This window comes from Panicum virgatum, chromosome 3K (assembly GCF_016808335.1).
Source record: "Panicum virgatum strain AP13 chromosome 3K, P.virgatum_v5, whole genome shotgun sequence".
In the NCBI taxonomy this organism is placed as follows: Eukaryota; Viridiplantae; Streptophyta; class Magnoliopsida; order Poales; family Poaceae; genus Panicum; species Panicum virgatum.
The window spans coordinates 63,896,850-63,917,592 of record NC_053138.1 but is presented as its reverse complement, the minus strand read 5'-3'; the positions used below and the strand labels follow the sequence as shown (position 1 = coordinate 63,917,592).

General features: G+C 47.1%; 5 protein-coding genes across 6 annotated transcripts; all 5 read left to right on the top strand.

Moving 5' to 3' along the window:
* Positions 1–1,515: 1,515 nt before the first annotated feature.
* Positions 1,516–3,319, top strand: LOC120700258 (purple acid phosphatase 2-like). Its single transcript, XM_039984484.1, has one exon. The coding sequence runs from the start codon at positions 1,677–1,679 to the stop codon at positions 3,138–3,140; it is 1,464 nt and encodes a 487-aa protein (XP_039840418.1). The 5' UTR covers positions 1,516–1,676; the 3' UTR covers positions 3,141–3,319.
* Positions 3,320–3,554: 235 nt separating this feature from the next.
* Positions 3,555–5,157, top strand: LOC120700260. The gene has a single exon (XM_039984486.1). The coding sequence runs from the start codon at positions 3,584–3,586 to the stop codon at positions 3,974–3,976; it is 393 nt and encodes a 130-aa protein (XP_039840420.1). The 5' UTR covers positions 3,555–3,583; the 3' UTR covers positions 3,977–5,157.
* LOC120700259 lies at positions 4,310–5,251 on the top strand. Its single transcript, XM_039984485.1, has 2 exons — positions 4,310–4,442; positions 4,474–5,251. Exon 2 carries the CDS (start codon positions 4,491–4,493, stop codon positions 5,217–5,219), a length of 729 nt encoding a protein of 242 aa, XP_039840419.1. The 5' UTR covers positions 4,310–4,442; positions 4,474–4,490; the 3' UTR covers positions 5,220–5,251.
* A 7,127-nt stretch (positions 5,252–12,378) lies between these two features.
* On the top strand, positions 12,379–15,701 carry LOC120700256 (purple acid phosphatase 2-like). Its single transcript, XM_039984480.1, has 3 exons — positions 12,379–12,938; positions 13,064–13,376; positions 14,498–15,701. Exons 1-3 carry the CDS (start codon positions 12,768–12,770, stop codon positions 15,394–15,396), a joined length of 1,383 nt encoding a protein of 460 aa, XP_039840414.1. The 5' UTR covers positions 12,379–12,767; the 3' UTR covers positions 15,397–15,701.
* A 955-nt stretch (positions 15,702–16,656) lies between these two features.
* On the top strand, positions 16,657–20,286 carry LOC120700257 (ubiquitin-conjugating enzyme 15). Of its 2 annotated transcripts, XM_039984481.1 has the most exons (7): positions 16,657–16,812; positions 16,922–17,025; positions 17,281–17,383; positions 17,490–17,553; positions 19,142–19,177; positions 19,721–19,809; positions 19,900–20,286. In XM_039984481.1, the coding sequence occupies exons 1-7, from the start codon at positions 16,783–16,785 to the stop codon at positions 19,993–19,995; spliced, it is 522 nt and encodes a 173-aa protein (XP_039840415.1). In that variant the 5' UTR covers positions 16,657–16,782; the 3' UTR covers positions 19,996–20,286. The 2 variants fall into 2 exon arrangements, with proteins under 2 accessions (XP_039840415.1, XP_039840416.1); XM_039984482.1 differs by lacking the exon at positions 19,142–19,177 and having other exon boundaries at positions 16,658–16,812.
* Positions 20,287–20,743: the final 457 nt, after the last annotated feature.

Sequence of the window (20,743 nt, the reverse complement as noted above, 5' to 3'; positions counted from 1 at the left end):
CTAAAATTTTGGACGAGCTACGCCACCAGTCTTTAATGTTTTTTGAAAAAAAAAACAGCAATGATGAAGGATTCTATGGACGAGTCGAGTCGAGACGAAGGAATAATGGATGTGCTATTTCTTCGGTACAATAATGGAAGAGAGCGAGAGCTGAACAACCAACGTACGCATGGTCCATTATACTCCTTCATTTCCAACAATTTGAATAACAAGATATATATAGCTTTTGCTACGCACCTAGATAAATATTACATGTAGATGAATAACAAAAGTTACGTATTTATATTTGTCAAAATGATCAACAATTTGAAACGGACGGAGTAATTGATATCTAATCTGTCTGCAATGCAATGAAATAATAAAATCGTAGCAAGGGAGCAGGGACAAAGCAAATATCGAGTGACGACGACGCGTGGCTCGCTCGCTCCAGGTGAGGTCAGGATCGGAGACAGATTGATCGAGGTCTCTTTCTCCGCGCGCAATATAATGCACGTGACAATAATATGTGTACTAGTAATACCAAGCAATATAATGCAAGATTAGCATCGAATGCATCGAAGCAGACATGCATGGAGCGCATCGCACGGCGACTGTCTGCCACACTCTGCTGCCTGACGCTGGGCAACAAACCACTCAGGCCCTGTTTAGTCCGTGAAAAATTGTTGATTTTGGTACTGTACCATATTTTGTTGTTACTTGATAAATAATATCAAATTAGGCGTATAGCCCGCGCATTTGCGCGGCTAGTATTGAAAATTCAAAAATTTGCATGTCGTTGTATCATTACTTAAATGTTATACTATTTTTTTTACCATACATCATCCTGTTCATTATCGTAAATTATGTCTTATTGTTGATTAAAATAATTCAACTATGATCTATCTATAATAACAATTTGATTTGTTGAGCTTTAATAATATTATGCAGATAACTATTTTTATTTTTATTTTATTTTGATTGATTGTTGTTAGCTTTAGTTTTTATTAATAGTATATATTTATAACTGATACATAGCTAAATGGTATTTTATATTTAATTTTTCATAATGGCATTGGTGGGTGATTTTTAATTAGACACAGAGGTATTTTAGGCTATTTTTTCGTAATGGCAGTGGTGGGTAATTTTTATTTTTCTATTTTTTTCCAATTAACATGGGAATTTTTAGGCCTTGAGAGCGAACGTGGAGGCTCCGTTTGTTGGCCAAATAATAAGATAAATATTATAAACTAATTAAGCTTAAAAATTTATCTCGTGCTAATCAGTTAGACTGTGTAGTTAGTTATTTTTTACTGCATTTAATACTCCGTACATGTGTCTGAACATTCGATGTGACGGATTCTGTAAGGCCTCAATTGTGAACAAACGTGTCACGTTCGTCCAAGATTATTGACAGGCCGGGCGATATCATGTCTATCTCGAGCTAATAAGCTCCAAACAAGTTGATGCGCATGCATGGCCGTCCCTGGATCCACATCCATGCCGTCTGCAACCACACGCCTACTGTTCTGTCGTGTTCCCCGGCCATCATCCTTCCTTGCACTGCCAGCTGCTGCTGATGCCTCCTCTCCCATGTCTACTTAAACCTAGCTAGCTAGCAGTACGTAGCTTGCACCAAGCACCGGCGTAGTAAGCTCTACCTGATAATTAATTTAGTTTTTGGCCACCGCGCCGGGGCCATGGAAAGAACAATATTGATAATGAAGGCCGCCGCCGCCGCCGTCGCGGTGCTCCTCGCCGTCGCGGTGCTCCTCGCCGTCGCGGTGCTCGCCGCCGAGGCGGCGGCGCCGCACCACCAGTACCCGCGCGGGGTGACGAGCACGTACCGTCGGAAGCTGGAGGCCTCCGAGGACATGCCGCTGGACGCGGACGTGTTCGCCGTGCCGCCGGGCCGCAACGCGCCGCAGCAGGTGCACATCACGCTGGGAGACCAGGCCGGCACGGCCATGACCGTGTCCTGGGTCACCATGGAGGCCGAGGGCAACAGCACCGTCCTCTACGGCCGCGCCGTGGGCCGCCTCGACCTCGCCGCCGAGGGCACCACCACGCGCTACACCTTCTACAACTACACCTCCGGCTTCATCCACCACTGCACGCTCACCGGCCTGGACCACGCCACCCGGTACTACTACGCCGTGGGGCACGGCGACACGGTGCGCACCTTCTGGTTCACCACGCCGCCCCGCCCGGGTCCCGACGCGCCGCTCCGCCTGGGGCTCATCGGCGACCTGGGCCAGACGGCCGACTCCAACGCCACGCTGGCGCACTACGAGCAGCACCCCGGCGCCGCCGTGCTCTTCGTCGGCGACCTCTCCTACGCCGACAAGCACCCGCTCCACGACAGCAGGCGCTGGGACACCTGGGGCCGCTTCTCCGAGCGCAGCGTCGCGTACCAGCCCTGGATCTGGACGGCCGGCAACCACGAGGTGGAGTACGCGCCGGAGCTGGGGGAGACGACGGCGTTCAAGCCCTTCGCCCACCGCTACCCGACGCCGTACCGCGCGAGCGGGTCGTCGGAGCCGTACTGGTACTCGGTGAAGCTGGGGCCGGCGCACATCATCGTTCTCTCCTCCTACTCGGCCTTCGGCAAGTACACGCCGCAGTTCAAGTGGCTGGAGGCGGAGCTCGCCCGCGTCGACCGCGAGCTCACGCCGTGGCTCTTCATCAGCACGCACGTGCCCTGGTACAACAGCAACAACTTCCACTTCATGGAGGGCGAGCCGATGCGCGTGCAGTTCGAGAAGATGGCCGTCGACGCCCGCGTTGACGCCGTCTTCGCCGGCCACGTCCACGCCTACGAGCGCAGCCACCGCTTCTCCAACATCCAGTACAACATCACCGACGGCAGGTGCACGCCCGTCGCCGACCGCCGCGCGCCCGTCTACGTCGTCATCGGCGACGGCGGCAACATCGAGGGGCTCGCCGACGAGCTCACGTGGCCGCAGCCGGCCTACTCGGCGTTCCGGGAGTACAGCTTCGGGCACGCCGTGCTGGACATCAAGAACCGCACGCACGCCTACTACGCCTGGTACCGCAACCACGACGGCAACAAGGTCACGGCGGACGCCACCTGGTTCACCAATCGCTACCACATGCCCAACCACGACGACGCCTCCGTCTCAAAAACCCCCTACTACGCGTAATACAATTATATATATATAAATTTCCCGAGCTGCAGGAAAATTAATTAATTAATTAATTGTGCTGCATATATATTTATCTAGTACCCAATAATAACCATGGACATGAGATGTGCACTTGAATATTTATCTATGTTGAAAATAAGATGGCTGGACGTCCAGTTTGTTCATCATGATATATAGTTATATACTCCCTCCAAAATGGTAAGTCGTCGTTCAAACATTTTTAGAGACTAAAATATTTCAAATTCCGCGAATCCTCATTTTTATTACAAGAAAGAACGTTAATAAAGAAATACAAACAACTCCAAACCCTCACACAACTGAAGCCTTTTGCAGGCTTAAGACGGACTACAAACAGAAAAAAGAAGAAGTTATTATTCTTCAAGAGAGAGAGAGAAACAGATGCCGAGTAAAAACAACAAAAGAGATGAGGGTTTGCGTCCATGAGTGTATTTTCCTCTTTGAGTAAAAACAACAAAGGTGTCAGATCGGATCGGATCGCGCCGTTATCCTCCGTCGCCATGGATCTGTGCCTCCCGTGCTTGGATCCGCCTCTCCTCCCAACCGAGGAGGAGGAGGGCGGCGGCGGCCACCTGAGCCCGAGCTCGGTCATCCTCGACACCACAGCATACATCTCCGCCGACGCCGTCTCCAACACCACCACCGCCGCCGGCTGGATGACCAACGGCGCACCCATCCAGGTCTCCTTGTGCCTCGCGCGCCCGCCTCGCCTCTCCTACCTCTGCGTCCACTTCCCAGGCCCCGTCCTCGGCCCCGACGTCGGCACCATCTATGGACCCGACGCCGGCACCCCCGCCGTCCGCTGCGTCAGGTAGTGCCCGCTCGTCGTTGGCACGCACGCCGACCTAGCCCTCCTCTGGGTCGCCATCCCGGGCTCCCCCGTCGTCAAGGACCACTCCACCTTCGACTACTTCGTCTACACGACCCGTCCGCACCCGGGCGCCTCCGACCTCCGCCGGCTCCCCAAGCCCACCAAAGGCTTCCGGGACCAGGATGCCGCCATCGTGCGCTGCTCCGGCTCCCGCTACGTCATCGCCGTCCTCAGGAACACCCTCGACCCCCTCGAGTTCACGCTCGAGCTCTACGACTCCGGCACGCAACGCTGGACCTCTAGGCTGCTGCGCGTTCAGGAGCCGCAGAGGGACAGGGTGCTCCCCATCCCGGACTCGGCCACCGAGCTCGGCTTCCACCGCACCACCAAGACCATCGCGCTCGGACCCACCACCGTCGGCTAGGTGGATCTCTGGAGGGGCATCCTCTTCTGCGACGTGCTTGATCAAAGTCCCGTGCTCCCATTTCAAAAAAAAAAAAAGTCCCGTGCTCCGGGACATGCCGCTGCCCAAGCCTGCTAGGTGCAACAGGGGCTACTTCTGCAGAGGAGGCTCCAGTGGCCATCGGGACATCACCGTCATCAAGCTCCCAGACCAATCGCACCTTATCAAGTATGTCGAGATGGGAAGAAGAACTCGTCCTGCCAACAATGTGATCCCATCATCTTCATCTCCACGGCAGCAGGTGCACCACTCCAGCTCTGATGACGACGACGACAGCAGCGGCGGCGGCGGCGGCGACTATGTCCGTGACTACTGGACAGCCACCATCTGGACTATGCCCGTGCCGATTGCTTCATGGAAGGATTGCACAATCGATGCCGGAAACATGGTCATTGACAACCCAAGGCATCGTGAGCTGCTTCTGGCGCTGCCAGGGCTGACCGTTGATCCACAGGAGGCAGCGGCGGTGACCTTGAGTAGACTGGTCACTTCTCATCCCACCTTGGGCTTGGGGCTTGGCTTGGATGGTCATGTCACCGTTTACTTCCTGACCAAGGTGTATTGCAATGCCCGTGAGGGATGGATCATTGTTGTTGGCACCAAGGACAATAAGCTGCAAGGTATCGCCAGGCTTGATGAAAGGAAAAACTTTTCCTTTAGACGCCACTACCGTCCTACTGAAATATCCAAATATCTGACCAAGGCTTATAACTTTTTCTTCATCTACGCAATGCTGCTTATAACTCTTTATTCGGGCAATATGTATCTCAGCACATGCATGTGACAGACTTATTATATACTCCATCCGTTCTAAAATGTAGGTCGTTTTCACATTTTTAGATTCATATACTTTGCTATGAAATCGGAAAGCTGGTAGGTGTCCACTCGGGAATCCCGGGTGAAGGTTTGTAGTGTCGTTCCAGGCTGGTCTACCTTGAAAGTCGAGTTAGTCAGTTAGGGCTCTTTACAACCCCCCCCCCCCCCCCCCCCCAACGAGCTTTGCTCACGCCTGTCTCTGAAAAACCTTAACTCTGTAATTCTAGAATTGGGGTCGAGCCTCGTTTCGAAAAAAATATATTTTGCTATGCATCTAGAGTTCTAGACATATGTTATTTCTAGGTGCATAGCAAACACTACCTAGAAAAGTCAAAACGACCTACATTTTGGAGCGGGGGGAGTATTATCTTACAAATTCCATCTGCTTGGCTGTACGGTATATGTTATTATTTTGTTGAAAAAAAAGTAACTACTAACTCTGCATATTTAGTCGATCACAGGACCGCATGCTGTACCAAGTTACAATGATGAACTGATAAATGCCTTTATAAACTATGCAGCACGGATACGGATACGCGTATCGGTATCGGAAGGATACAGATACGCGCATACGGCAATTTTCTAAAAAACCCGATATGCGGATACGTTTTACTATTTTTTTAAATAAATAAATAATGCCACATATTAAGTTTGTAAAACAGTAAATTATCTTGCAATAGCAATTAGGAAGAGATGGGCCGTCGGCCTGCTGTTTTACGGCCCAGCTAGCCCACCACTTGCCCTAAGCTCTATTTATCCAACAATCCAACTCCTAGCGACACTGCCGCCGCCGCCACTGCCGCAACTCTTCCTCCCCCTCGCGCTCTACTCCAGGCAGGACCCGATCCGTCGCCGCTGGGCCCCGATCCGCCGCCGGGGAGAGTGGAGGAGACCTTCCCGCGGCCGAATCTTGCCGGAGAAGGGGGCGCCGCTGCTCCATCCGCTCCCCTCTCCACGGCGCATCGCCCCTGCTCCGTCTGCTCCCCTCCATGGCGCACCATCCGGCGCAGCGCGGGCGGACCGAGCGGCGCGCGCGGCCGGCGAGCAGGGATGGAGGGAGGTGCGGAGGAAGATGGCGAGCTCCGCCATGGCTGCGGGGGCGCCCTCCTCCGTCTTTCTCCCGGCGGCTCCCTCCACCGACGTGCCCGAGCGGGAGGAGAAGAAGGCCGCAGGGTGAGCGAGGAGCCGCGGCGCCCCTCCCCTACCCTCTTCCACGGCGAGCCCGTGCCCCTCCGCCGGTGAGCCGCGCGGTTCCTCCCCTACCTCCATGGAGAAGTTTGGGCCGGGCCGTATCGATGGCAAGGATACGTATCCATTCCTCAGTTTTCGGCCCATTTAATCTGGGATACGCGGACACGCCACGGATATGTATCCATGCTGTATATGTGCCGTATCCGTATCGGATACGTATCCGACACGGGATACGCGCCTACACTGGCGTATCCGTGTTTCTGAGTTCATAAAAAACACTTGGTAATGTTAGTTGACTAATTTGGAGTTTAAGACAATTGAGAATAACTATATTGATAATAATTTCCTCTTTATTTGGTCCACCAAAACCTGATAAAAACTCCAATGATATTATGATGTAGGAGTTTGAGGTCAATGAACACATGTTTTTTTATTACACAGTTTATACATTAAAAGGCTACTGATTTGTTCTGGACGGGGGAGTGGCTTCGACATATATATGGTCTGTCTTAGGTTTAAGAGGATCAGGACGATAAACAAATTGAGATAGAAATTACAGGTAATACACCTTGATTCAAGAACTTGTGTCCACCTTTTCATTGGCAAAATGAACACACTAGGGATTTTTTTATGGAATAGGAGGGGCACAATGAACACACTTGGGATATTCAGGTGCCTCTTGAGATCAAGAGTTCTTGCTTGGTCTTGGCTTATTGTTAATAGATGCCAAACTAATAAAATAATCCGAGTTTTATTAGTTAGTTTAATACTCTGGGCTGCCAAATCAGTTTCTAGGATCATGCTTCTTAGACATGAACGAAATTGTCTAGAAGGCCTGGACGTGCAAATATCTTGGACTGGCAGGAGGCTCAGATTTTGGCATCCTGGACTGGCAGCAACTATCTTGCAAGTTGGTGGATCAGCATCATGGAGCAACCAATCAAAAAAGGCCATGTCCGTCCTTCATGTTTCAGTGCTGGAGCATAATGCTCAAGTGTTTCAGCGCTAGGCACTGTTGGCACCTTCACTTGTTGAAAAAATAAAAAGGATAAAGCCACCATGTGATTTTGGCTGGTGACAAGAAAATATGGTCTCTTATATAATGCCCTCTACTTTTCTTTTTTCTGGTCTCTTTGTCTTAGACCCAGCTTAAAAGATGTGTTCTGTTTCCATTTACTCCTGCTCTGATAATAAATGAGGTACCTGAAGTGAACAGTGGGAGGAATCTGGTCTTTGTTTGTAATTTTAAAAATAATGTGGTTCTGTGGTTGACCCCAAGGTGATATATCACATTTTGCAGCTGGGACTCAATTGCCCCAAGTAATTCTTGCTTGAACTCCGTTTACTAATGGTCGTCAGGAAAAACTAGTATAGTTTAACCTTGTTAGGGAAGAAAGTAATCCATAATGTTTTGTTTGATGCAGGTGAGGGAGGAAGACTTGTAAGAGCCAGGTTGAGTCGTAGCAGGTAGACAAATAAAGGCTTTAAGGTGTGGTCTATGATGGAGCTGGTGAGCAGGTATAAGATGTAATTTTTTGGGCTATGCAGGAGCTTGCTTGTGAGAGCAAATTGAGGGGGGGGGGGGGGGGGGGGGGTGACTGCTGCTATTTCGTTTGTCTCGCCTCTCTGTAAGGCAGTGACATTATTATGCAGGGATCGGATCTGTTGTTTTATTACCAGTCACCATGTACTATCTGATTCTGGCATACTTTTAGCAAACTGCTATGGTTATGGATTACTAGTCTATCAACCCGTACGGGCTAGTTAGAGATATCTAATAATTATCTATCTTACGCTCTTTTTAACCAATTAAATATTTTAATCCAGTACTACAAAGATACATATTTGTCACACCTCCATATATGTTTAATTGAACACTTTGTTTGAGCTATGTGAACAACATGAAAATTGATATTCTTTATCTCTTCTCTTGTACATGAATATATGGTGACAAACATCTTATGGCTAGTATATATGTTTATATAAATAATAACATAAATAATATATTAATAATGATAGAAATAGTAATTTAGAATTTTATATTGATGCGCTTTAAAATTTTATTATAATAACATAATTTTTTTTTCAGATTTGGAGTTGATTTTAACTTTTATTATGTTATCATTGAATAATATATATGAAAATTTAGGGGGTTATTTGATATTTTTTATAATGGCATAAGTGGGTAATTTACATGAAGATTAGGGGTTACTTTAGATTAATTTCTATAATGACAGAGGTGGGTAATTTAGATACATATTTAGGGGGTTACTTTAGTCTATTTTCATAATGATAAAGGTGGATAATTGATTATAAAAGATAGCAGATCCAATGGCTATTATGAAAGAGTTGGCGAATTGATGGCCAGATGTTTCTGATTTTTGTGAGAATTTGTAGGATTTCTCTATTTTTTAGACTGTCCACCTAGGATTCTAGGTTGCTTTATCTAGAGGCTTCAAAAGGAACCTCCAATTAATAATAGTAAGATGGTATATATTTCTTTGGCTGCAACATTGGCCGATATGTACTTGTGTTTTCGTGTAGGTACTATTTTAACTACCGGTCCGCCGCTCGTAACCACAAATTCTATGGAAGAGCACTGCAGAAACTGGCTGTAGTGTATTTGCAGTTGCAGGCCACGGTGATGTACATACATGCATGTTCAGCCCATGAAGCGCCGGGCCGGCGAGCCACGCAAGCTCTGTCACCATCTCATCTTTCCTTGCCAGCTATGAATTAAAAGAGCCCAGCAGAAGAGAACCCATGGCTGCACTGCAGAGCATCGCAGCTCACACAGTCACAGTGCTGAGCCCACAAAGGATGCCGGCTGGCCAGTGATGCTCTGCTTTGATTAGATAGATGCGAACTACCCAGAATCCACGAACGTGAATCATCTTTTTCCCCATCATTAACTGCGTTCGCCATGTTGGAGTTGGAGGCTGGAGCTGGTGTGGTGTGAGAAAAAAACACTGTTACCTGACTGGTGGCTGGAGCTGGAGTGATGTGAGAGGGAAATACTGTAGCACTGGAGGGCTGGAGACCAGCCGAACGCAGTGATTGTCGAGCGGAATTCAACAGAGAAAGATAGAGGAAAAGGGAACAAAGATATGCATGGACCCATCACAAAAAAGAAAAAGAAAAAAATCCTTCTTTTCGGCTTTGCTTGCCCGCTTGCAAAGAGCTAGTAGCTTGACTGATCGGCCGGTGCTCTTTTTATCTTCTTTTCCAGCCATGGAAATTGCGGCAACTCCACTTTCAAGATGCTTTTTTGATGGTGACGCGGCGACACAAAGAATCTCTCGCTGCTGGTCCTGACAAGAAGGATCGTCCACTTTCATTTCACTTGGCAGAAAGGAAATTGCTGAAAAAAGATGTATGAATCATACAGACTCGCTCGGTTCATCCTTGAAAACATTATTGGTGTGTTTACTCGCTCGCTCGGTGGCTTTGCTTGAAGTTCATTTGATTTATAGCAAAAGTATACTCCTACTATATAGTCTGCAATGCATGCTAATAGTCTATGGAGACATGGCATCAACATGAGATGGGATGCGAATATGCTTTTGACATCCGCGTTTAATTAGCCGAAAACAATACTCTGAATTGAATGGATGATTAATCAAATTAATTAATGAAGCCTACATGTGATGGTTGCCTCCTGCCTCCTGCATTGGTCTTCGTTTTCGTCTTTGCAAGTTGCAATGCGTGCATCATGTGGAGAGAGCCCCGTCAAGCATGACAAGGACTTCCATGGCACTAGCATGCATTTCTAGGGTCAAACAATGTTGCTGTGTGTGCCTATTCATTTCATTCACAAGTCCTTGTCCTCAAAGGTTGATTTTTCTCGGCAATGGCCTCTGATGGATTATTGGACCATAGAAACAGGGCACATGCTCTCTCTCTCTCTCTCTCTCTGCGCGCGCGCCAATTACAATTATATTGCTTGTCTTGGTACGACTTCATTTTATTAGATGCAATGCAGGGCATAAGAGAAAATTAATAAAGCGAGAAAAGAGTATATTATTCTAGGTCCAACCTTTTGAGATGAGAATGAAAAGTAGGAATATGAGATATGCCTCCTCTTGTATATATGCAAGGGTTATAGTACAAGTCAAATGCTAAATGATTAGCCTTTTCCTTTTGGGATTGCATTTGCAAGAGCACGGCCACAATTCGTGTACAAAACAAGTGGGCATAAAAAAGGTTGAGCTAATAAGAGCAACTCCAGCAGGGCCTCTATTTGGGTGACTAAACCCATATTTTAGTCATTTTGCTCAAATTTTCATCTCCAGCAGTACCTCTATTTGGGTGACTAAAATAAGGGGGTGACTAAATTTCCTCTCCCACCCCCTCAATTTGGTCACCCTCTACTTAGCCTACTAAAAGTAAGGCCCACCATTTTTTAGTCTATTTAGTCGGTGCCGCTGGAGTAGAGACTATATTTTGAGTGACTAAAATGAGTTTTAGTCACTCAAATTTAGTCACTCCACTAGAGTTGCTCTAAAGATTGAAAAAGCACAGGTCTTTAGAGCAACTTCAGCAGGGCCTCTATTTGGGTGACTAAACCCACATTTTAGTTATTTTGCTCAAATTTCTATCTCCAGCAGGGTCTCTATTTGGCTGACTAAAATGAGGGGGTGACTAAATTTCCTCTCCCACCCCCTCAATTTGGTCACCCTCTACTTCAGCAGGGCCTCTATTTGGGTGACTAAACCCACATTTTAGTCATTTTGCTCAAATTTTCATCTCTAGCAGGGACTCTATTTGGGTGACTAAAATGAGGGAGTGACTAAATTTCCTCTCTCACCCCCTCAATTTGGTCACCCTCTACTTAGGTTACCAAAAGTAAGACCCACCATTTTTTAGTCTATTTAGTCGGTGCTGCTGGAGTAGTGACTACATTTTAAATGACTAAACTTAAAAAATGGGTGACTAAAATAAGTTTTAGTCACTCAAATTTAGTCACTCCACTGGAGTTGCTCTTAGACTATCAAAAGTAAAGCCCACCATTTTTAGTCTATTTAGTCGGTGCTGTTGGAGTAGATACATTTTGGGTGACTAAACTTGGAAAGTTGGTGACTAAGACCCTGTTTGGTTAGAAAAAACTCATGAGCTTAAAAAAAGTCTCTGGGCTAAAACTTTTAGCCCCACCCTGTTTGGTTAAGGGACTTAGAGGGACTAAAAGTCATTAAATAAACTCTAAAAATACAAAAGTACCCCTAGAAAGCATGCACTCTCTGCCCTCCATGCGCCTGCTGCATGCACAGCACACCGGCATGCATGCACAGCACACCGGGTCACGGGTGGAGGCGCGGGTGCGGGAGGACATGTGGGACCGGGGGAGGGGTAGGTTGGAATCTTAGAGAAAAAGTCTCAATAGCCTCCTCTCTTGTGAGTCTTTTTTATTTTAGACTCTAAAGGATTTTTAGATCTAAAAAAATCCCACCTGTTTGTTTGTTTAGACCCATAAGTCTCTTGAAACAAACAGGACCTAAAATGAGTTTTAGTCACTCCACTGGAGTTTCTTATGCCCCCCTCCCTATGCTTGCCTTGGGCACAGCATGTGATCCCCTTTTGTCCATGTCCACTGGTCCTTTGAGATGTATGCTGTAGCCCGTAGCTGACTGTTGAGTGGCTGAGGCCGTGAAGGAGGAGAGGAGCGAGTATTTCTCTCATCCTGAGCTACAATGAAACTGCTTAATAAACTGATAAGGAAATATGTATTATACTACACGGTATGACATCCCCATCGCCGGAGTTGTTAAGATGGTTCAAATGGAGCCTGCCTTTGTTTGTTTCGCTGTGGGCGCGGCCACACGGCACGACTGCGATGCATTTCATTTGTCCGGCTTCGCCCTCGTGAGTCGTGACAAGAGATAAATTCCAGCCGAGACGCAACGCAATAGTATTCTTCTTGTTCCCACGAGATCGAGACTCGTACTAATTCCTAAACTACTAGTAGTAGTCTAAAAAAAGAAGTCAAAGAGAGACCTACCTTAATCAAATGCATCGGCGCACAAATCCCCATCTTTGCCGAAGCACATGAATGGGATATTCGCCGCAGACTGAGCGAGTCAGTTAGTTAGTTTATGATGAGATGAGTTAATCCCCGAAAAATCGTGACCTCATCTCCAAATGGGATCTCATCTCATCTCAACTATTTAAACGGCTCCAGCCTGCGTCTCAGTTGCGTTGCAGACTCTTTCTTTCCTCTCCTTTCTGTTCCTTGTTGAGCGAGTCAAGATCGTTGTTGGGGGCGAGCCGCGAGCGACAAGGAAGCACGCAGGGGAGCCCTGCCTTCCTGCCTGCCGGTGCCAGAGACGGCATGTTGGGCGGTCGCCGGTGCCTGGGCCTGGCGGCGTTCGTGGCCGCGCTCTTCCTCGTCGCCGACGCCGGGGTGACGAGCCGGTACCGGCGGAAGCTGGAGGCGACGGCGGACATGCCGCTGGACGCCGACGTCTTCCGCGTGCCGCCGGGCTACAATGCGCCGCAGCAGGTAAATATTCTCCATCTCCGACCTCCTCTGCCTGCCTTTTCTTCCATCTTGAGTTGAGCCTGCCATGTCCATGTATTGGAAGATGGATTCAATCTGCTTGATGGCCTGGCCTGGCCTGCCTGCAGGTGCACATCACGCTTGGCGACCAGGACGGCACGGCGATGATCGTGTCGTGGGTGACCCCCAACGAGCTGGGCAACAGCACGGTCATGTACGGCGGCGCGCCGGACAAGCTGGAGCTCCGGGCGGAGGGCGTCCACACGCGCTACGACTACTTCAACTACACCTCCGGCTTCATCCACCACTGCGTCCTCCGGAACCTCAAGCACAGCACCAAGTACTACTACGCCATGGGGTTCGGCCACACGGTGAGGACCTTCTGGTTCACCACGCCGCCCAAGCCGGGGCCGGATGTGCCCTACAAGTTCGGCCTCATAGGTAAGTGCATCGCGAGATCCAGATGATATTGAATTGTGTGCCCATTTCGTCTTCATTCATTCATTAGCATAGTCAGCCGGCCATGTGAAGATACATACAGTTCGACCGAATCGAGGTTCCAGTGCTTAACAGGATACGACGAGATTGCGATTCCAGCATCCATCCAGTGCTTAATAGTTTGTTTACAGATGGAGATTATACTAGTAATGTCCCAATCACCATGCTGATTTTTTAGTAGAGTAGTGTCTGCCCAAGTATACTGGTTGCCATCAGCACGGTCAACTTGGAGCACAAAAAGTAAAGTCTGAAAGAATTGCCTGCCTGCCAAGTGTAGCAGTCAGTCACTCTTTCAATCACGGCCTGCCGTGCCGTGTTGACCAGGGACCAATTGAATTGATTGAATGAACAATCCCAAACGACTGACTACTAATGGCCCTATTTGGTTTGTGCCTAGCACAAGTAGCACAAAAACTTTGACCAATAATTAGGGGTATGAAATGAAGGCAATTTGTAAAACTAACTCCACAGCCATTCTCTATTTCGCGAGACGAACCTAATGAGGTCTTTGACCGCACGATTAGAAGTTGGTTACTGTAGCATTACTGTAGACAATCATCGATTAATTACCGTCATTAGATTCGTCTCGAAAAGTTACACATATTCGTGAAAAGGTTTTGCAAATAAACTTCGTTCAGTACTCCATGCATTGAAGATTCTTTTCTCGAAAATCGTGTGTCGTAGTTGTGATACTAAACCAAACATGACCAATGTACCAACTGCAACTGGGGTGTGTTTAGATCCAAACACCCCCCAAATCCAAACTTTCCATCATATCAAAATCACATCGAAACATTAAATATAGCAAATGACTCATGCATGGAGTACTAAATGTAGGTAAATAAAAAAACTAATTGTATAGTTTTGATGTACGTTGCGAGACCAATCTTTTGAGCCTAGTTAGGTCATGGTAGGACAATATTTACCACAAATAAACGAAAAATACTACAGTATACTACAATATCCGATGTGACTTTTTCTCCCGTCTTTTCCAAGATCTAAACACAGCCCTGGTAGATTGATCAGATAGGTAAGCCTGACAAACTGATGCAATGCAAATGCAGGCGACCTTGGTCAGACTTTCGACTCCAACATCACGTTGTCGCACTACGAGCAGAACGGTGGCGACGCCGTGCTGTACGTCGGCGACCTCTCGTACGCCGACAACCACCCGCTGCACGACAACAACCGGTGGGACACGTGGGGCCGCTTCGCCGAGCGCAGCGCCGCCTACCAGCCGTGGATCTGGACTGCCGGCAACCACGAGCTGGACTTCGCGCCGGAGCTGGGCGAGACGACGCCCTTCAAGCCCTTCGCCCACCGCTACCCGACGCCGCACCGCGCCGCCGGCAGCACCGAGCCCTTCTGGTACTCGGTGCGCCTGGCCTCGGCGCACGTCATCGTGCTCGCCTCCTACTCCGCCTACGGCAAGTACACGCCGCAGTGGGCGTGGCTGCAGGCGGAGCTCCGCCGCGTCGACCGCAAGGTGACCCCATGGCTGGTCGTGCTCATGCACTCGCCCTGGTACAACAGCAACGGCTACCACTACATGGAGGGCGAGACGATGCGGGTGCAGTTCGAGCGCTGGCTCGTCGACGCCCGGGCCGACCTCGTCCTCGCCGGCCACGTCCACGCGTACGAGCGCAGCCACCGCGTGTCCAACGTCGCCTACGACGTCGTCAACGGCAAGTCCACGCCGGCGAGGGACGCGGCGGCGCCCGTGTACGTGACCATCGGCGACGGCGGCAACATCGAGGGCATCGCCGACAACTTCACGCAGCCGCAGCCGAGCTACTCGGCGTTCCGGGAGGCCAGCTTCGGCCACGCCACGCTCGACATCAGGAACCGGACGCACGCCTACTACGCCTGGCACCGCAACCAGGACGGCGCAAAGGTCGTCGCCGACGGCGTCTGGCTCGCAAACAGGTACTGGCTGCCCACGCAGGACGACGACACCAACTAGAGATTTCTTCTTCTTCTCGTTTCCGACGGCGACGATCCTCCATCTCTCCCTCCTCCTGCTGAGAGGCTGATGATGAGATAGATGATTGAGCGAGCCAGCTTTGGACATTAATTATTAATTAATTAATGTTCCATTTGGCAACTTTTCCTTCACGAAAATACAGTAGTACTATTTTATTTTGTGATGATTCTTCGATTGTAATGAATGAAGGAACAAACGAATGAATGAAGATGTCAGCAGCATACGGTAGTGTTTTATTTGCCCATCAAAATAAAGCAAGGGAGTGGGCCGTATCATATCATATATACTGGGCTGGGCTTAAACCCAGGATGTAAGTTGTGTAATCATCACCACATAGAGATAGAGAATGTCTCCATCCAAAAGGAAAAGGAAAACGCTAGCTTCCAGGGCAGCCCGCCCCATAGTTTACATTACACGGGCCGACTACATGGCCCGCGCCATGATCCTGTCCCAGATCCAGATCCAGCCCGGAGCGGCATACCTTAACTAGAGTAACTCTCAAAATGAGATTACTGTTGTAATCACTATCTTGTACGAATTGAGGGCCAATATATTTCACGAAATATTGGACGGAAACTCCTGAAATATCGGGCTGGAACTCAGCCCAAATGGGCAACCCAATGAAAATAGATGGGGATTTCAATCATGGTATGTGGTTGAATTCTACTACCTCCCCCGGGCAACTCGCTTGCTCTGAATCGAGTATTCCAGAAATACAGAGATGTTATCAAACCGTAGTTTAACTGTTTGACTCATTGTTGGACTAATGAACTAGCGAACCAATTTTCCTTCTAGGCTGCTTACCAAGCCTGAGCGCACCTTTTAACTCGAGTACCCTCTTTGTTACCTCTCAAATGGCTCTAGCAATAGCAATCTTCATCACCGCGTCCCTCGCCGTCTAACACGAACCTCATGGAGTCATCGGTCATCCTCGTCCGACCAGCGTCTCCCACCGCCTACCATCCCATCCGCCACCATCGTTGCTATGGCTAACTTCCTAGCTAATTACTCTATTGCCGATCGTTATGAAAAATCTGGACTTCATAACTTTATAAACCCAGACCTCCATAGAGAATATTAGGAAAGATAATATCTTCATTTTTTTTTGCTTTGCAAAATCTTTTTCTGCCTATATTGTGCGGATCAACCGTTTACCACAATGGAAATAGTTCCAGCAGGATCCATTTGCAAGTGTTTTCACACAGAGGGCCAACATAGAAAAAACCACAAATAAAGAATGGCAAATTGCCGACTGCGCTGCGGTTTCTCTCCCTCGTGGCCTCCCTTCCCCTTCCCCTTGGTCTCCTCCCGTCTTCTCCACAATTCGATTCCCTCCCTTCCCCAAGAACCCAGCCCCCCACCCCCATGACGAGCTCCTCCTCTCCTTCCCGAAAGGTAGGCGCACCCTCCCTCCTCCCCCCAATCCGTCCGATTCGCCGGCAGGCCGGTGGGTTTTCCTTCTCGATTCGGCTGTAATTCGATCGATCCCTTTCCGCGTGTGCAGGCGCTGAGCAAGATCGCTTGCAATCGACTGCAGAAGGAGCTAGCCGAGTGGCAGCTCAGCCCCCCCGCCGGGTTCAAGCACAAGGTCTCAGATAATCTCCAAAGGTGCCGCCTTTCTCGCCGCGCCCCTTCCTGCAATTCCTCACTTATCATGTCTTCCTTTTTTTCCCTCCTGTTTATTCCGGGTTTGGTCTTGTTTAAAACTTCAAGTTCGATGGATCCAACCGTTGAAGAACCTTTTTCTTTTGTTGATCTTTGTTCTTGATTTCTAGGGGTTTTTCTTGATCTCAGTCGTTATGTGTGGAGGTGGATTTGAACTACTTCGCTTAATAGTATAATTCTATCTTGATAATTGAACAGGTGGGTGATTGAGGTTACCGGAGCGGCAGGCACCCTATATGCCGGCGAAACCTACCAGTTGCAGGTTGACTTCCCCGAGCATTATCCCATGGAGGCACCTCAGGTCTGGTTGTCACATTAAAGATTGCATCTTAATTTAATTATATCTACTCTCTTCCTCCGTTCCTTCCATTGCATTTTATTGGATGATAACCTTGTTTTGCTTCCAGGTCATTTTTCTCAATCCTGCGCCCATGCATCCACACATTTACAGCAACGGCCACATCTGCTTAGGTAAAAAAAGCTGTTTCTTGTGCATCTTCTCTCATGAAGATTTGTGTAGGACACCACCTCTGATGCTTTTGGTTAACTTCGCGGCTGTTGCCTTACGGGAATGTTCTTTGCCTGACCTAATGTTCCATCTAGCTGTCAGTTAGGTGCTAAGATTCCATTTGTTAGCAGAAAGTTGCCAACTTAACCAATTGTGCTTTTATAGTTCTATAGTAGGCTCACGACTGAGATGCCCCAGCACACCATTTCCTTTTGTTACTAGAGGGTCTTAATGGGATAGCCACATGTGAACTTTGCTATTGCGCAGCCGTTTTGTATTATCCCTTCTAAATTTCTCGTAATGTCTGGATTCTGGTGGCTTGTCTGGTTGTACCTTTATCTTGCATTCTTGCTGATGTTATAAGTACCATCAATGCATCTCTAGTCATTAGCAGAGTAGTGGTATGAGTCTTCTTTTCTGTTTATCCTTACATCATGAGTTATAACTCATTTATCTTTGACGATGTCATGCACTGTCTTCCCTCTGGTATCGAGTACTTTTAGCTGTCTAGATGCTACGTTTTTTTACAACTTCACGCATTGTTGTTTGTCTGTAGGTTGGTTGTGACAATTGCTATTGTAGGAAAATTGCTGCTGAACCTCCTTTTCTGTTCCATTTTAGTTGCATAATTTTCTCTTATTGGCCATTTATTAGGGAAAAATCCATCTTATCTTGCATTAACTTATGGAGAAAAAATTATATCTGTCAGACAGTATTATACTATGCATGCATGCACAACAGAAACATGCTTTATATTTTACACTAACTGTTTTTTTTCATTTCCTTCAAGGAAGTGAAGAGTTCAAAAAATGAGGAAAAATGTAAAGTTCAATGAGAACCACCAATTCCTTAAATCTCTTTATCCCCCAAAGTACCAATATTCTGGCTTGAGTTATGAGCCTGGATATGAATGGCAGATATAGGTAGAGTATATGAGGTGATAATGTGTTAGGCGAGGAAGCATGTTAGGTTGGTTGGCCACTTGCAGAGGTATTTGACAAATAAGTCTTTTTGGAAAGTTGGTGTCAGACGAAACATCTTAAATTCTTGATACAAAGATTTAGCTAGAATGAATCATTGAAAGAATGCTTCCATAGTTTACTTCTAACTAATAACTATTCAACAACTTTAGGCTGGTTCTTATGTTTCTCGGGTTTCGCAATTACTTATATGAAAGCAGATACCAGTACATTAGGGAACTAAATCAATAGTTATTCAAATGAAACCCTTCATGTAGTTGTGTGGAAAGGTTGTTTTTGGCATTATTCTTCGCATGTAACCATAATGTATTCACATGGGTTGTGTCATATATTATTTCAAATAGCAAGTCAAAGGGAACAAACTATGATATCCTCACATCCTATTTCAAAGCATCACATGCAAAGGGGCTAGGCTACATGTGAAATGGGAAATAGGACTGCTTTACAGATGGACTTCTTTATTTTTTATATAGGGCATTCTTACTCAGTTCCGTCTGTGCTGAATGTGCCATTTACTATCTAATTTCTGATATAAATTGCAAGTCTAGATCTAATAATTTAGCTTTCCCAGAATGTAAACTCGTATCTGAAGCATCCACTCTTCATGGTATGTCCTGAATAGATTCAACTCCCTCTCCCCCCCTCTCGCCCATAATTGCAGCCATCACTTTGCCGTTGAGCGTTTATCACTTTGCTGTCCATGGCTGTAATGTGGCAGTATTGCTATTGCAACAGTTGAGAATTATGTTTTAGCAATTGGAGCTATCTATCCCACTGTATGGTACTTCTAAAACCAACCAATTTGATGTGAACTGAATCTACGATATCGTGTAAAGCAAGCATCTTACCCATTGACTCATACAGTATCTTCTTTTCTTAATCTACCTGGTTCTGTTGATCACCTTGACAACTTTGCAAAATGCTTTAAAGTATGAAGTTCTGTTGTTAGTACTCTGTCTTGTTTTTTGTAAGCCTTTCTTCTCTCCATAAAATAGCTAATATCTGACCCATCTTCCATGAATTTTCTGAGATTGTGAATGAAATGAAAATTATGTTGTAGAGCCGTGATGACCATCATACCATGTGCTACTGTTTACTGCACCATTTGTGTGAAATGATGACAGCTTCCTGCTGCTTCTCTTATCTGCAGATATCTTGTATGACTCGTGGTCACCAGCGATGACTGTGAGTTCCGTGTGTATCAGTATACTGTCTATGTTGTCTAGTTCGCCAGCAAAGGTTACCCTTACTCGTATCATTTGATTCCATCAAAAACTCCTGCTCTCACTTGATATTCATCATCTAACTAGGTATAGTATATGGTTGCAGCAACGTCCGGCAGACAACGACCGCTATGTTAGGAACTGCCGCAATGGGAGGTCGCCGAAGGAGACCAGATGGTGGTTCCATGATGACACAGTATGACGAGCATCTTTGGCATTGCCTGCCAGCCTTCATTACCGTGATATATCTCTTCCAAGGGGAGATGAGATGATTTAGGCGTATTCCTAAGCACCCCTCTATTGGACTGCGAGTCTTACCTTGCTGTGGTGGTATGTAAATGAGTTGCACACGTGTCAGTCTGAAAATATACTATCACCACCAATGATATATATATATAGAATAAGCAAGAGTGTACCGTGCCTGAATAACTGAAAACGAGCTCAAAAGGAATATGCAGATTTACTATGTGATTTGCTAATGTGCCTCTACCAATTTTTACCCCCTGAAGGTGCTGCTACTGTGGTAGCTCTAACTCCCCACACTCAGCACCAGTTATCTGTGTGCTCATTGATTTGGTAGATTCCAGCTTTCTGTCCGTGTGCTTATGGATGTGCTTAAATCAGATGGAATGTAACCTGACGCTGAGTTTAAGCTGCAATGGTGTGTGCGCGTCTCTCAATATGTCCCCAGTAGAATGTTACCAGTTTCTGGTTGCAGAACTCATGGCTGGCTGCGGTCGCCGTTAGAGTACTGCTCTGTATTGTAACGAGTAAATGAAATTGTTCTTACTCGTAGATTGCTTGTAGAAAAAAAATAGTGCCCCAGTTTTGTGTAATATGAAGTTAATTCATGGATAAGCTAAAGATCTAATATAGCCATATCATTTTGTACAGGAGTCTCCAGATTCTCTTTGGTAACATCAACAACTCTACAGTCCAATGTTAAAAAA

Bases quoted from the DNA above. Each gene is read 5' to 3' on its own strand.
- LOC120700256 (XM_039984480.1), top strand. From the start codon at position 12,768: ATGTTGGGCGGTCGCCGGTGCCTGGGCCTGGCGGCGTTCGTGGCCGCG. The intron at 12,939-13,063 runs GTAAATATTCTC...GCCTGCCTGCAG, and splicing joins GCTACAATGCGCCGCAGCAG to GTGCACATCACGCTTGGCGA. The intron at 13,377-14,497 runs GTAAGTGCATCG...ATGCAAATGCAG, and splicing joins CTACAAGTTCGGCCTCATAG to GCGACCTTGGTCAGACTTTC.
- LOC120700257 (XM_039984481.1), top strand. From the start codon at position 16,783: ATGACGAGCTCCTCCTCTCCTTCCCGAAAG. The intron at 17,384-17,489 runs GTCTGGTTGTCA...TTTTGCTTCCAG, and splicing joins ATCCCATGGAGGCACCTCAG to GTCATTTTTCTCAATCCTGC. The intron at 19,178-19,720 runs GTATGTCCTGAA...TCTTATCTGCAG, and splicing joins TGAAGCATCCACTCTTCATG to ATATCTTGTATGACTCGTGG.
- LOC120700260 (XM_039984486.1), top strand. From the start codon at position 3,584: ATGAGTGTATTTTCCTCTTTGAGTAAAAACAACAAAGGTGTCAGATCG.
- LOC120700258 (XM_039984484.1), top strand. From the start codon at position 1,677: ATGGAAAGAACAATATTGATAATGAAGGCCGCCGCCGCCGCCGTCGCG.
- LOC120700259 (XM_039984485.1), top strand. From the start codon at position 4,491: ATGCCGCTGCCCAAGCCTGCTAGGTGCAACAGGGGCTACTTCTGCAGA.